We start from the raw sequence: 12,132 nt of genomic DNA, 5'->3' as shown, positions 1-12,132 counted from the left end.
AGAACGCTCCGGGCAACCCGCCCTGCAAATCTCCATGGCCCCCAAACAGGAAATCCGAGACAAGAATAACCGGTAAAAGGTTTTCCCAGATTCCGTCAGCCCTACCAGTCACTTTACACAACATTTGATACTTGTGTCGCTTCAACCCATCTATTCTGACAATGTGGCTCAGTAGTCTTCTTTTCTTACCCCTTGCGCTTACAGCATATTCCTCAACTATAACAATATACGTCCATCCTATCCATTCCACTCAACCCGACCGCTCCTCCCTATCAGCCCTCCCAACCCCTACCCCTCTAGCGCAAATTGCTTTCGATGCCAGCACCTCAGTCGCGTCGCTGAAATCATATACCCCTCCAACGGGTGCCTACACTCCTTCCCATTTCCTTCGTATCGGGCTCTATGACCCGGCCACTTCAGAATGGAAAGGCGTAGTAACTTCCGCTGCGAGCTTCACGAATGAGTACCGGAAGAAGTTAATCCTACATGTGGATGAGAGGGGTGACGTCTATCACGTTGGGCTTGCAACAAGTGGGTGGGGTAAGACGAACACCAATGGTGACAGCAACAGCAAGGGAAAGGGAGCGGAGGGCAAGGTAGAGGAAGTTGATATCGAGGTTATGCGGCGAACGCAGGCACCACAGCCTACGCTAAATAAGCCGGTTGTGTTGGATGCGGAGGGTAGGCTGGAGGGGAAGGAGCCTGAGAAGACATTTCTACAGAAGTGAGTTATGGGTCTTTGCTCTACGAGACTAGATATGATCTTCTGGCTTTGATCAGGATGGGAGCTAATAGTAATGTTGCTTTAGGTACTGGTGGGTTCTAGGATTGTTTCTGCTTGTGCAATTTGTCAGTGCTGGTGGAGACAGCAAGTAAGCGGGGAAGGGATAAATTCAAATTTGTTCTTGGGATTTTCAGTCAGACGTCAGCAAACCACACACCAACATTCTAACAACTGGTAAGCATCGGCAAGCTTGTCAAGATCACAAAGTATCCAATACCAGTTGAAGCTGTGAACTCAGTAGCATGAGTTAATCGGGATTTGATAGTTGATTGAGAACTTGAAATATACACTACACACTCGACCAATCATGCGCTTGCGCGCCTCAGGGATATCTCAAAATAGCCAAAATAATGCAGTGAAGAAATCACCTAAACTCCCACAAGGCCCAGCTGTGTGAAATGCTCCCAATCCCAGCCAGATGCGCAATGCCACATAAGGAAATAGTACAAAGACAACGATGAGGAAATGAGAGCATGCTCCATGGCCCTAATGTAGAATACATAATAAAAAGTTCCCCGTTTCTGCCTATGTAGGGAATCGTGACGTAAGACGTAAATTGAAATGCAAAGAGAACGATAAGCATATCCCGAACTCAAAGACTGTCAACAGCACTTCCCTCCCTTACCTTTGTGCATCCTGTCGACTTCAGTATCCCAGTCTTCTTCTCTCCCCATACCTGCGCTGCCGACGGTCGGCGCAGTTGGAAATCCTAGCCAGCTTCTCCTCTTATCTCCCGTGCCAACCTTAAAACTTCCATTGCCATCTGCGCTGGGGTAATCATAGTAGCCATTAGCACCGCTCATACCTAGAGTTGTGCCAACTTGAGCTAAAAACTTCTGTTCCTGTTCCAAACGTTTGTTCCGCTGTTCGACTAGTTTTCGCGTGATAACTCTAAAGACTTCCTCAACGCCCTCACCGTCCTTGGCGCTGATCTCGTGGCAACAGTCCCATCCAATATCTTGGCCCCAAAACCCACTCGATCGATTACTCTGTGGGGATGCTACGCCACCATTCTGTCCTCCATTCCCGCTTCCAGTTCCTGCGCTGCCCCAAACCGACGAGGATATAGGGGGTGTGGCTTGCGACTGATTCTGTGACGGGTAGAGGTTTTCTGCCACGTAGGCAATGCAGCGCTCAAAAGGCACTTTGCGCTTGGAAGGATCTTCGGCGACTATGTCAGATTTTGTGCCGACAACATGGAGTATTATGTCATCGCCGAGGTTTTGCTTGAGCTCGCATAGCCAGCGGCCCATTTCCTCGAAGGAATAGGGGTCCGTGATGTCGTAGCAGAGTACGCCCGCATTTGCGCCTGTGTATAAGAAAAGTATGAGCTTCGGGGGCTTTTATGGAAAGTTTTGCACAAATATGTTTTCCGTCCATCCGTGAACAACACTGGCCGCATGAGTTGAACTTGAAGCGTACCTCTATAATATAGCTTTGATATCGATCTGAATCTCTCCTGCCCCGCGGTATCCCATATTTGCAGCCGTACTACCGTAGACGTGTCGATGTCCACCACTCTTTTAGTAAGAAATGATGCGCCTATCGTTGAAGTAGTTGTAGGAGGCGTAAATGCATTCTTCACATAGCGATGCACTAGGGATGTTTTCCCTACGCCCTGCGAACCCAAGACGACGATTTTAGCTTCGAGGCTGTTAGACATAGTGGCTGTGACTTCAGAGTTAATTATTCTGTAGGGTTTGCAGTGTCGGGCGGCTTTTGTATACCTGAATCTAAGGGGTGTGTACGTCCACACTAGGAATTGGTGGCCCTAAGAGAGGCTGAGCGCAGAGCGGCAGCGCCACGATGGGGCCGACAGGTCCGTTTCGCAAGAGGGGAGAAACGAAGGTGCGATGCTGGGCACATAAGTTACCACTTGCATGGCTTGTAGTAGGTGGGATGTTGTCTGTGTAGCCAGACTTGGTGGGGTAGTGTTTCCGCGGGACGTAGTGAAGGGTGCGAGCCTCTGTCAACAGGCCCGAAGTCCGTGCATTCGGGTTGGTGATATTCTGGGTTAACGGGAGTGACGGCCGTGATCCTAGCCGCCCCGGCCGATGAATGACCATGTGACGACTTCTTGGATCCTATCCCCAAGCCGACACAGAGAAGTAGCGTAGCCTGGTGCGTGCTAGTCAGTGTGTTAGTGTGTTAGTATATTAATTGGTATATCCAAGCCAAATGCTGTTCAGAGCGTCGTAAAAATTATGTAGCTGGTTCTTCTAGTCCTTAGCCTCTTCGCTGCTGGTTGGTCTTCCTCCCCGCGCCTTGCATGATTCAATGTGGGGAACAATTGCCCAGTGGGGAACTTTTGCATGCATAGGCCTGCCGTCATCACACATCCTCTCCTGGGAATAAGGATCATTGCCCGGATGAAATAAAAAAAACCACAACCATTCCGCGACACTTTCCTGCCTCTCTCCAGCATCAGTTGACACTACGATCACTTTTAATCAGTCTTTCTACACGGCCAGCTGTCGCTCTTGAGGCTCTCCGCCTTCACATCTACCGTCAGCTTGCCACCATGAATCACGACAGCAACAACACGCAACCACGTAAGCTCACGGGGGCCGAAGTCGCAAAGCACAACTCACGCGAATCATGTTGGGTCATCATCCATGGGCGTGCCTACAATGTAACCGAGTTCCTACCTGAGCATCCTGGTGGGCCTAGGATCATTCTCAAATACGCTGGCAAAGATGCCACTGACGAATATGAGCCAATCCACCCCCCGGACACGCTAGACAAGTACCTCGACAAGTCGAAGCATCTAGGAGAAGTGGACATGAAAACGGTTAAAAAAGAGGTAAAGAAGGAAGACCCAGATGAAGAGGAGCGGCAGGAAAGAATAAAGAGAATGCCAATCTTGGAACAATGCTATAACTTGATGGATTTCGAGGCGGTTGCCAAGAAAGTCATGAAGAAGACTGCGTGGGCTTACTATTCGAGTGGTGCGGATGATGAGATAGTAAGCTTTTCATTTACCCGAGGATTCTGCAGATGTTTATACTGATGTATGCTATAGACAATGCGAGAAAACCACTCCGCGTTCCACAAAATCTGGTTTCGGCCACGGATCCTCCAAGACGTCGAACACATCGATCTCTCTACTACCATGCTTGGTACAAAAGTTGATATTCCCTTTTACGTTACAGCCACCGCTCTCGGAAAGCTGGGGAACCCAGAGGGCGAAGTAATTCTCACACGCGGTGCAAGAAAGCATAACGTAATCCAGATGATTCCGACGCTCGCCTCCTGTTCTTTTGATGAGATAATAGATGCTGCAGAACCAGGGCAGGTTCAATGGCTGCAACTCTACGTCAACAAGAACCGTGATATTACCAAAAGCATTGTGCAGCACGCCGAGCGCCGCGGCTGCAGAGGTCTCTTCATCACGGTTGACGCACCTCAGCTCGGTCGCCGGGAAAAGGACATGCGTTCCAAATTTTCAGACGTTGGCTCCAACGTGCAATCAACGTCCGGTGAAGATGTTGACAGGAGTCAAGGCGCCGCTCGCGCAATCTCGTCGTTCATCGACCCTTCTCTCAGCTGGAAGGACATTCCATGGTTTCTTAGCATTACCAAGATGCCCATCATTCTCAAGGGCGTACAAAGAGTTGAAGATGTCATCCGTGCAATTGAAGTTGGTGTTCATGGCGTTGTCTTATCCAATCACGGTGGTCGCCAACTCGACTTCGCTCGCTCAGGCATCGAAGTTCTAGCTGAAGTGATGCCCGCACTCCGTGAACGCGGCTGGGAAAAGAAAATCGAGATATATGTCGATGGAGGAGTAAGGCGTGCCACTGACATTATTAAGGCTTTGTGTCTTGGTGCTAAAGGAGTCGGTATTGGACGACCGTTCTTATACGCAATGTCAGCGTACGGCTTGCCAGGCGTTGATAGAGCAATGAGTCTATTGCAACAAGAGATGGAGATGGATATGCGGTTGATCGGGTGTTCGAGCGTGGAGGAGCTCAATCCAACTTTGGTGGATACGAGGGGGTTGAGCATACATAACACAACCGTGCCAGTAGATACTTTAGGTTTAGGGGTCTACGACCCATTAGTCGGACCAAGAGAAAAAGCGAAACTATAAAGAGTAATTAAATTAGTAGATTTCAGTCTTGCAGGCACTCCGCCATTATTTGTATAAGGTGCGAATATGTTGATTAAGATCTGTTTTTAGTAATATTTGCACTGGGTTGTTTTGCCACGTAACGATTATATGTATTTTGGCTTACCGAGTCATGCGCCGAGTTTCGAGGTTGAAGAGACGTACAATGTTCTGAATATTGCGAAGCCTATCTAGATAGCTCACTACGATTTGACTTTAAATGGCTGTGTTCTACTAGGAGTTTCTCTAAAAATATTCAAAAGAGGAAATCCGAAACATTAATATCACTTTATACTTTTTAGAGACGTTGGTATTCTAATGTATTGTGCTAAACAAGGCTTAAGGGCCAAGTACCTGTCATCACCGACTTACAAAATACATATTCATCGTGCAAAGGCATGCTTAATAAGCGAAATAATAGAACCAAAGGTACGTATAATAACTTCTCAAACCTAAGATCAAAGGAATTTTTGACCAACTCTTTCGAGAGCCGTGTTAGGAATAATCTACAATGTCGTGCTTAGTGCTCTAAGTGGATGGAGATAATGGAGCCTCCATATATCAACTCCACGTGGAGTCTCCGCATATAGTTCTATAGAGGCTCTAGAGCTCCAGAGTCTGGACCTAGTGAGATTAAAGTGAGGAAAGCATAATCCAATTACCATAGCTTTAATATTTGCCGTACGTATTGCCAAGCATTAACATTCATACTATGGTCAAAAAAACGTCAAAAAGACGTCATTTAACACCTTTTGTGTGAGTTACTAGTTAATAAGATCTACATAGAACCTCTATATATACACGAGGTAGGTGGCGAAAGGCTGACGACGAAGCTCGTGATCGCCACTCGGTCGAAAGTAACTCCATCCACTTGGAACACTACTAGTCGTGCTTCCAGCGGCTGAATATACGATGGGCTATTTAGTGATGCCGTTGTAGTGAGACACGAAAAATTGCTGGCCGCGAGAGTAGGTGCTTGCAGCGGATAACGCAATAAGCCAACTTTTTTATGCTCTAGCAAGCCAGCCTGGCTTATGAATAGGGATTTGCTTCACAATATGGCAACGAAGCAAACTAGACACACTCATAAAGATAAAATTAGCCAAGAGATATTTATTAGAATGCTACATGCTTTCATTTCTAAAAACCCTCTTTTTTTGACGTCAGCAATTGAACGGGATAATGCTGAAACGCAATCAAAACGGCAATAAGCAAACCTATGGAAATGAAAACAATATGCTTGAACGCTGAACGGAAACAGCGGAAATGTCAATAACCAAAACCAGAATAGAAACAGGGGAACGCCTGGAACACCACGCTGAAACACAGAATACTCACGTTTGCGGACGTCAAGAACTCATTGCAATATAATATACGTTGACGCCAAATTTTTTTCCCACGGCCCTACGTCTAAACATAGACTCTGTTCATTTTTCTCTGGGAACGAAAATAAAAGAATGCTGTTGTTAGCGTCTTCGCATCTAAACGTCCAGATGGTCATCGGCTTCTTTGATCGAGATACGAACAACCACTGACCTGGAAGGCTCTTCAGTTGGTATAAGGCGACAAGTAGCTGGGGTCCGAACCAGGGTGGTATTCTTGTTTTGCCGCTTGAGGAAGGCTATTTGAAGAGCCCCAATGATGGCGACGAGAGTGCTAGCCCACCACGCGAGAGCGGTGAGGTTCATCTGGACTCCAATTCCATAAAGTAGACCGGCAATAGGGCTAGCAATCGTACGGCAAGCGGCACCAGTACTCGCAGCAAGGCCATTAATCTTCCCTAGTTGGGCCGGAGATGGAGAAGCTTCCTTTATGAGAATGAGGAAAAGAGGATACGCAAGGATGGAGAAGAAGTTACGAATGGTGAGACATGTATAAATGCCAGAATAAAGCAAACTCTGCGGCAACATGGCAAGGTACGGGACGACGAAGTAAACGACCGGATGACCAACGATAACAAGGATGAAAAGTCTCCAGACGCCTAGCCAAGCTGCCATGATGGGAAACACAACGGCCTGGATGAAAAGAGCAATGATGCCATTGAAGCTCATGATAATGCCAACCTGCTGGGTGGTTAATCCAAGGCCCCCAGCTAAAGAACACGGAAATGTTCGAAAGGCAGACATATAATCCACCCGTGTGTCCTGGAAGAAAATCGGAAGGAGGTGGTCATAAGTCATCTTATAACCATGTCAGCAGCTGAGGTATAATCTGGGTAAATTCATTGAAGTTGGAACTTACAGAGTGGTAAGTAAAAATACCAAGCGCAGTGACTAACATAACTACTGATTTGGTAAAGATTATCTTATTTGGGTCAGAAGAAACGGATAAAGAACGCCCATCAGATTTGATATGCCAAGTCTCTTCTTTCTGAACGTCGATAGCATCGAAGGTCCCATAGGACTCGGTGGCTAAGTTTGCTGCGGCATGAGCTGTTGCCCCGGCAGTTGGCAGTAAAGGTGTTTCGGCCGTGGTGTGATCAAGATCCGCTGGAGTACTCCATGGTTGCATATCCGGGTGGGTTTCCTCGAGAAAGAGATAGCCGGCAATAATGGAACCAAAGAGCATGAGTGCGCAGATAAGATTTGGTAAAAGGTATGGAAATACCGAAAAAATGCCAGATGGAGGAAAGAGAGAAGGAAAATTCTTAGATGGATCCGCAAAGTAGCCGCCGATAGAAGCTAGAGCACCTTAGCACGGTGGACAACAATAAGAATTTTTGTCATGCTTACGTCCGACTATAGTCCCTACGGACCACGCAAATGGCATCACTGCATACGCTCGAGCTAAAACGGTTAGTAAAACTACCAAAGGTGTACCATGTCAATTCGCTCACGCTCATGTTCGGGTTTGGTAACCAGTTCTCCGACCATAGTCTGAATAACGCCAATGTTGCCATTTAGAACACCTCCAAGAGCTCGGCCGAGAAGAGCAATCCAAAAGTTGGGGGCGAATCCGACTACAAGGAGGGAGAGGAGAGTGCCGGCGCAGCCAAGTAGAAGCACTGGCTTTCTTCCAATTCGGTCTGAGAGACCACCCCAGTACATACTCGTGCATGCTTCGGCGAGAGCAAATGCAGAGATGAGGATACCCGCGTAGAAGGCGGCGTTAGCCTCATTGGTGACATTGTAATGTAGAACGAGTTTCCAGGCGTATGGAAAAAGGGAAGTTAGAGCTATAGGTTCTGCGACCCTAACTAGGGCTGTCGGTAGGTGAACGTTAGCAGGTGTTCGGATATTGCTGTTCCAGAGCAAGTGAGTTTCTTGCTAGGGCACAGCTGTCGAGGCCAACTGGCAGGTGAAAGGGTGGTTTTGAGATCAAGTCCGGCAATGGCCTGAGCTCTACAGCAGAAGGGGAGAAGAGGGTTGCTTCCGATGAGAAACATACCAAGGACGAAGAGCTGAGCAGTTGGAAATTTTGTTGTATCTCGAGGAGTTCTTGCTTGTGTGAGAAACATGATCCTTCAGCCTGGTATTGATCTTACGGATATGCCAACACGCAATAAGCAGGTCGTCTCTATGGACGATTGAGCTTATGTCTGCGTTTGGCCTGAAAGAAGGCCCAGGTATGAGAATAATTATGAAAGCGGGAGAAAGAGTGGTAGGAACTCAATGAACCAAAACAAATTGGAAGTGAGAGGTGGGAGGAGGAAGTTTTATCAAGGACGGCAGCCCAATTCCGATACCTCGCCGCCAAGGTCTTGAAGAGGGCTTGCACAGACCATATTGTCGAAGCTTTTCGAAAGTGGTCGGTTAACATCCCCACTTCATTCATTCCTTCCATTATGGTACGCTTGCGGTGGCCTGTCGGCCTGCTGCAACCGCCTTCCGCTGGTGCTATCGATAAGAGCCGGCCAATAGTGTCAATAGGATCAAGGCTCCGTGATCATACATGTTCGCACTAGGTCCACCTCTCACCAGCGGAAGGGATACCCGGAAACGACGTAAATCAGTCAGGCAGCCCAGGACTATCTTCATTTCACTCTAAGTGAGCAGTGATCGCTTACCTAGCACGCCGATTTCCATTAGCATCAGCAACGCTGAGTGGCTGACCAAGTCTTTCAAAAGGGTTAGAAGTATGCACCGTCCCGCTAGGCTCTCGAACTACTACTGTTCTGCAGATGCGCCGCCCTGCTCATAGGCTCGCACCGATGTCGGAAGCAATGTGCACGCCAGGTCCATGCTCCAACCCCGCTCTGTTTTATTGTGGCGAATCTAGATGTCTGCAGCTAGACCAACTAGCTAATCAATTGCTCAATTAATTGATTTTCTAGGAGCATGAAGAGTGAGGCTGAGAATAAGGACTTGTCGGAAAGGCGCATTGTGCCTTCCCCTCTGTCCAGCCTGAAGCACATCCGCAGGGCGGTGATACAGTCCGTGCTCGCGACGATCGCCGTTTTCAATGGAAATCGATGTGGCCAGTCTGCAGATTGTGATGCTCGCTGCAAGTCCGACATCTGCTTGATAGTCTTGCTCCACACTGTAGACTTGTCCAATAATAAATACTCCCTCGCAACAAATTCCACTATAGTCCTAAAATTTTTCATCTACCCCTTCCAACGGTCCTACGGTTATCGGTAAGAGCCAGCCAATAGAATCAATAGGATCAAAGCCCCGTGATCATACGCGATTCTGGTGTTTGCGCACGGTCCAAATCTTAAAGGATTCCACCGTTGGAAGGGATACATAGGTCTTTATAATTACCATGCGGCGAGCAGGCGCATAGTAGAATTAGGTATCACACCGTGCCTGCAGGTCAGCTAGACTATGCTGAAAGGTCGGGCCTAATAGGCGAAACCTCCGCCTACTATGTTACGGACCTAATAACCAGAATGGACTGACCTTTTAACGTGATCTGACTGACCTGCGTCCTCAATCGTACCACCTGCACTCCACTATGAGGTGTAATATGAAGATCCGCATTTTTGGTGGAGATGAACAGGTGGAGTCGCCTGCGTATCACCGATGCTAACCGTCGAGCCGCATGTTTTTGCGTACGTCAGGGGGTCATTGACTGTTTTGAAAATTTAGAAGAGTTGTTGTTTGCCTTCTTACACTGACAGGAAAATTCCTATGCTCGAAACATAGTATACGCAATACGTCACGAATTGGGCTGTAGTCGACGTTGACATTCCAACTGGTCTACGTAAACACCTGTATACCGGCTTTCTGTTGCTATCACATGCGTCTGTGGCGGGAACTTGATGTTGGCCCGAGCGTCTCAACGTCATCACCAAGACTTGTCGTCGTACTCTTGGGGCTTTGACATTCTCTATATTATCGACGTCCTCTATAAACAATACCTTCAATCTTACAAATTTTGCTTAACCTAGTCGCATTAAAACACCTTGCTTCTCAACCTGTTCATAACGCCAAGTTTCCTATCCTACTTACGTTCACATACGAAAATATCATCGCCTATTCCATACTACCCCTCAATCATGGCAAACACAGTGCACGTTGAGAACATCTCCATTCAGACGAGTAAGACAGATATACAAGAGTTCTTCAGTTTCTGGTAGCTCCCTGACATCTCAATTCTCAAAGTGCTATTCTAACCTCTTTAGCGGCAAAATTTCGTCACTGTCCGTTACCCCAACGGGCAATAACTCGCAATCTGCAACCGTAACCTTTGAGAAAGAGACCGCCGCCAAAACGGCACTCCTACTCGACAACACGCAACTTGGCTCTGCTCAGGTGCATGTCTCCCCCACCAAGTCCATCGACGAGCTCGCCGCTGGCCACACCACCGACGATACTAAAGACGCCTCCGGCCATGATGTCGAGCAAGAAGACAAACCGCGCAGCCGTATCGTCGCAGAGTACCTTGCACATGGCTACGTCATCTCAGACAAAGCAATCGAGCGAGCCATAGCGCTTGACCAACAGCACGGCATTAGTACTAAGTTCACTAATGCGCTAAAGAGCTTTGATGACCGTTTCAACGCCACCCAAAAAGCCCAGGCTGTTGACACAAAGTTTGGCGTGTCTAATAAAGCGGTCGCTGGATGGCGTGGCATGAATTCGTACTTTGAGAAGGCTCTTGGTACACCCACTGGCCAGAAGGTCAGACAGTTCTACCAGACCGGGAATAAACAGGTAATTGATGTGCATAATGAGGCAAGGCACCTGGCGAATTTGAAGGGTGGCAAGTCACCAACAGCAACCGGCACGGCAGCTGGCCCTGCATCGGGAGAAAAGATGCCGAGCGTTGAGGAGGCAGGTGTCGAGCAATTGCCTGGCACTGACAGGACCACATGTAACTGCGGCGCGGTGGCTGAGAAGTGTCCGTGCCCGCCAGGAAAATGTGCGTGCAGCAGCTGCGCGAGGAACGCAGATGAGGTCCCTGGCGAAAAGACTGCAGCTTCGACTTCTGTTTAAACGGGTTGAGCGGGTGAACCTATTTCGGTTACTCGCTAGTTGTATGTTTAGGGGGCTTTGAGCTAATACGTTAGGAGTGGGGGGTTCAGTTTAGGTAGGATAGTCTAAGGGTCTCTTAGCAATAACGATGGGATGGTGTAGGTGGATACTCTAGTTATTTCTGTAGCCTACAACGAACTTAAGGCATTCGACTGTTGGCTGTGCTGTCGCTTTGATAATTCCAATATCTTTTCTTAAGACTAGAAGAATATTAACTCAAGCGACACACGCTTTGAAGGGGACTGCTCTATTGCGATGTGACATCATTTTACCAATCCCACTGCTTCTTTGTTAGTATTTATCTCCCCCGCTACAAATCCTATGATCTTTAAAGCTTCCGGGATCTCTCCTTTAGAACTTCCCGTTACTACGCCTCGGATCGCTTAAGTCCTCAGGTCTCAACTGCCTCTTCCTCTAGGGCATTTCCACTAACGGGACTTTCTTTAAGCTGTTAATATTTAGGAGGTACCTAGGCCGCTCCCTAATAAAGTATAAAATAGATTATAGTTATACAACTACCATATAATTAAAGGCTACTACTATTCATGTGAGGTGAGATATCCCTTAGCATGTTGAAATTGGTCCTAAGCTTATCGATAAGAAGTAGCCACTTAAATGCGGTGGAAGGCCATCAACCACCCGCGATGCCCCGCTCCCCTCAGTCTGCCTCCTCGTGATGAGCCACACCGACGTCGCCTGAACAGAGCCTGTACTTTCCGCTCTCTAGCGATGCCGCCCGCCAATTCGAGAGCGACTAGCGTTAACTGAGTCATCAAAGTTCAAATTTCCGGCAGCATGTTAGTATAATATTCACAAGC

At 47.8% G+C, this 12,132-nt stretch overlaps 5 protein-coding genes across 5 annotated transcripts; 3 read left to right on the top strand and 2 right to left on the bottom strand.

Annotated features, from left to right (window-relative positions):
• Window positions 1–34: 34 nt before the first annotated feature.
• On the top strand, window positions 35–876 carry K441DRAFT_688287 (uncharacterized protein; the record flags this gene model as incomplete). Its single annotated transcript, XM_067652171.1, has 3 exons — window positions 35–72; window positions 173–724; window positions 810–876. 3 exons carry the CDS (start codon window positions 35–37, stop codon window positions 874–876), a joined length of 657 nt encoding a protein of 218 aa, XP_067502221.1.
• Window positions 877–1,386: 510 nt separating this feature from the next.
• K441DRAFT_569301 (GTP-binding protein yptV5) lies at window positions 1,387–2,447 on the bottom strand (the record flags this gene model as incomplete). The annotated part of the gene is made up of 2 exons (XM_067643856.1): window positions 1,387–2,093; window positions 2,207–2,447. 2 exons carry the CDS (start codon window positions 2,445–2,447, stop codon window positions 1,387–1,389), a joined length of 948 nt encoding a protein of 315 aa, XP_067502220.1.
• A 546-nt stretch (window positions 2,448–2,993) lies between these two features.
• Window positions 2,994–5,092, top strand: K441DRAFT_697754 (uncharacterized protein). Its single transcript, XM_067653007.1, has 2 exons — window positions 2,994–3,749; window positions 3,807–5,092. The coding sequence occupies exons 1-2, from the start codon at window positions 3,306–3,308 to the stop codon at window positions 4,875–4,877; spliced, it is 1,515 nt and encodes a 504-aa protein (XP_067502219.1). The 5' UTR covers window positions 2,994–3,305; the 3' UTR covers window positions 4,878–5,092.
• Window positions 5,093–5,971: 879 nt separating this feature from the next.
• On the bottom strand, window positions 5,972–8,675 carry K441DRAFT_662884 (putative MFS transporter). Its single transcript, XM_067649110.1, has 5 exons — window positions 8,283–8,675; window positions 7,732–8,097; window positions 7,628–7,681; window positions 7,137–7,576; window positions 5,972–7,075 (listed from the first exon to the last, which is right to left on the bottom strand). Exons 1-5 carry the CDS (start codon window positions 8,350–8,352, stop codon window positions 6,377–6,379), a joined length of 1,629 nt encoding a protein of 542 aa, XP_067502218.1. The 5' UTR covers window positions 8,353–8,675; the 3' UTR covers window positions 5,972–6,376.
• A 1,257-nt stretch (window positions 8,676–9,932) lies between these two features.
• Window positions 9,933–11,493, top strand: K441DRAFT_662882 (uncharacterized protein). Its single transcript, XM_067649109.1, has 2 exons — window positions 9,933–10,412; window positions 10,462–11,493. The coding sequence occupies exons 1-2, from the start codon at window positions 10,336–10,338 to the stop codon at window positions 11,273–11,275; spliced, it is 891 nt and encodes a 296-aa protein (XP_067502217.1). The 5' UTR covers window positions 9,933–10,335; the 3' UTR covers window positions 11,276–11,493.
• Window positions 11,494–12,132: the final 639 nt, after the last annotated feature.

This window comes from Cenococcum geophilum, assembly GCF_001692895.1.
Source record: "Cenococcum geophilum 1.58 unplaced genomic scaffold K441scaffold_31, whole genome shotgun sequence".
Lineage (NCBI taxonomy): Eukaryota > Fungi > Ascomycota > Dothideomycetes > Gloniales > Gloniaceae > Cenococcum > Cenococcum geophilum.
This window is presented reverse-complemented; position numbering and strand designations above follow the sequence as displayed.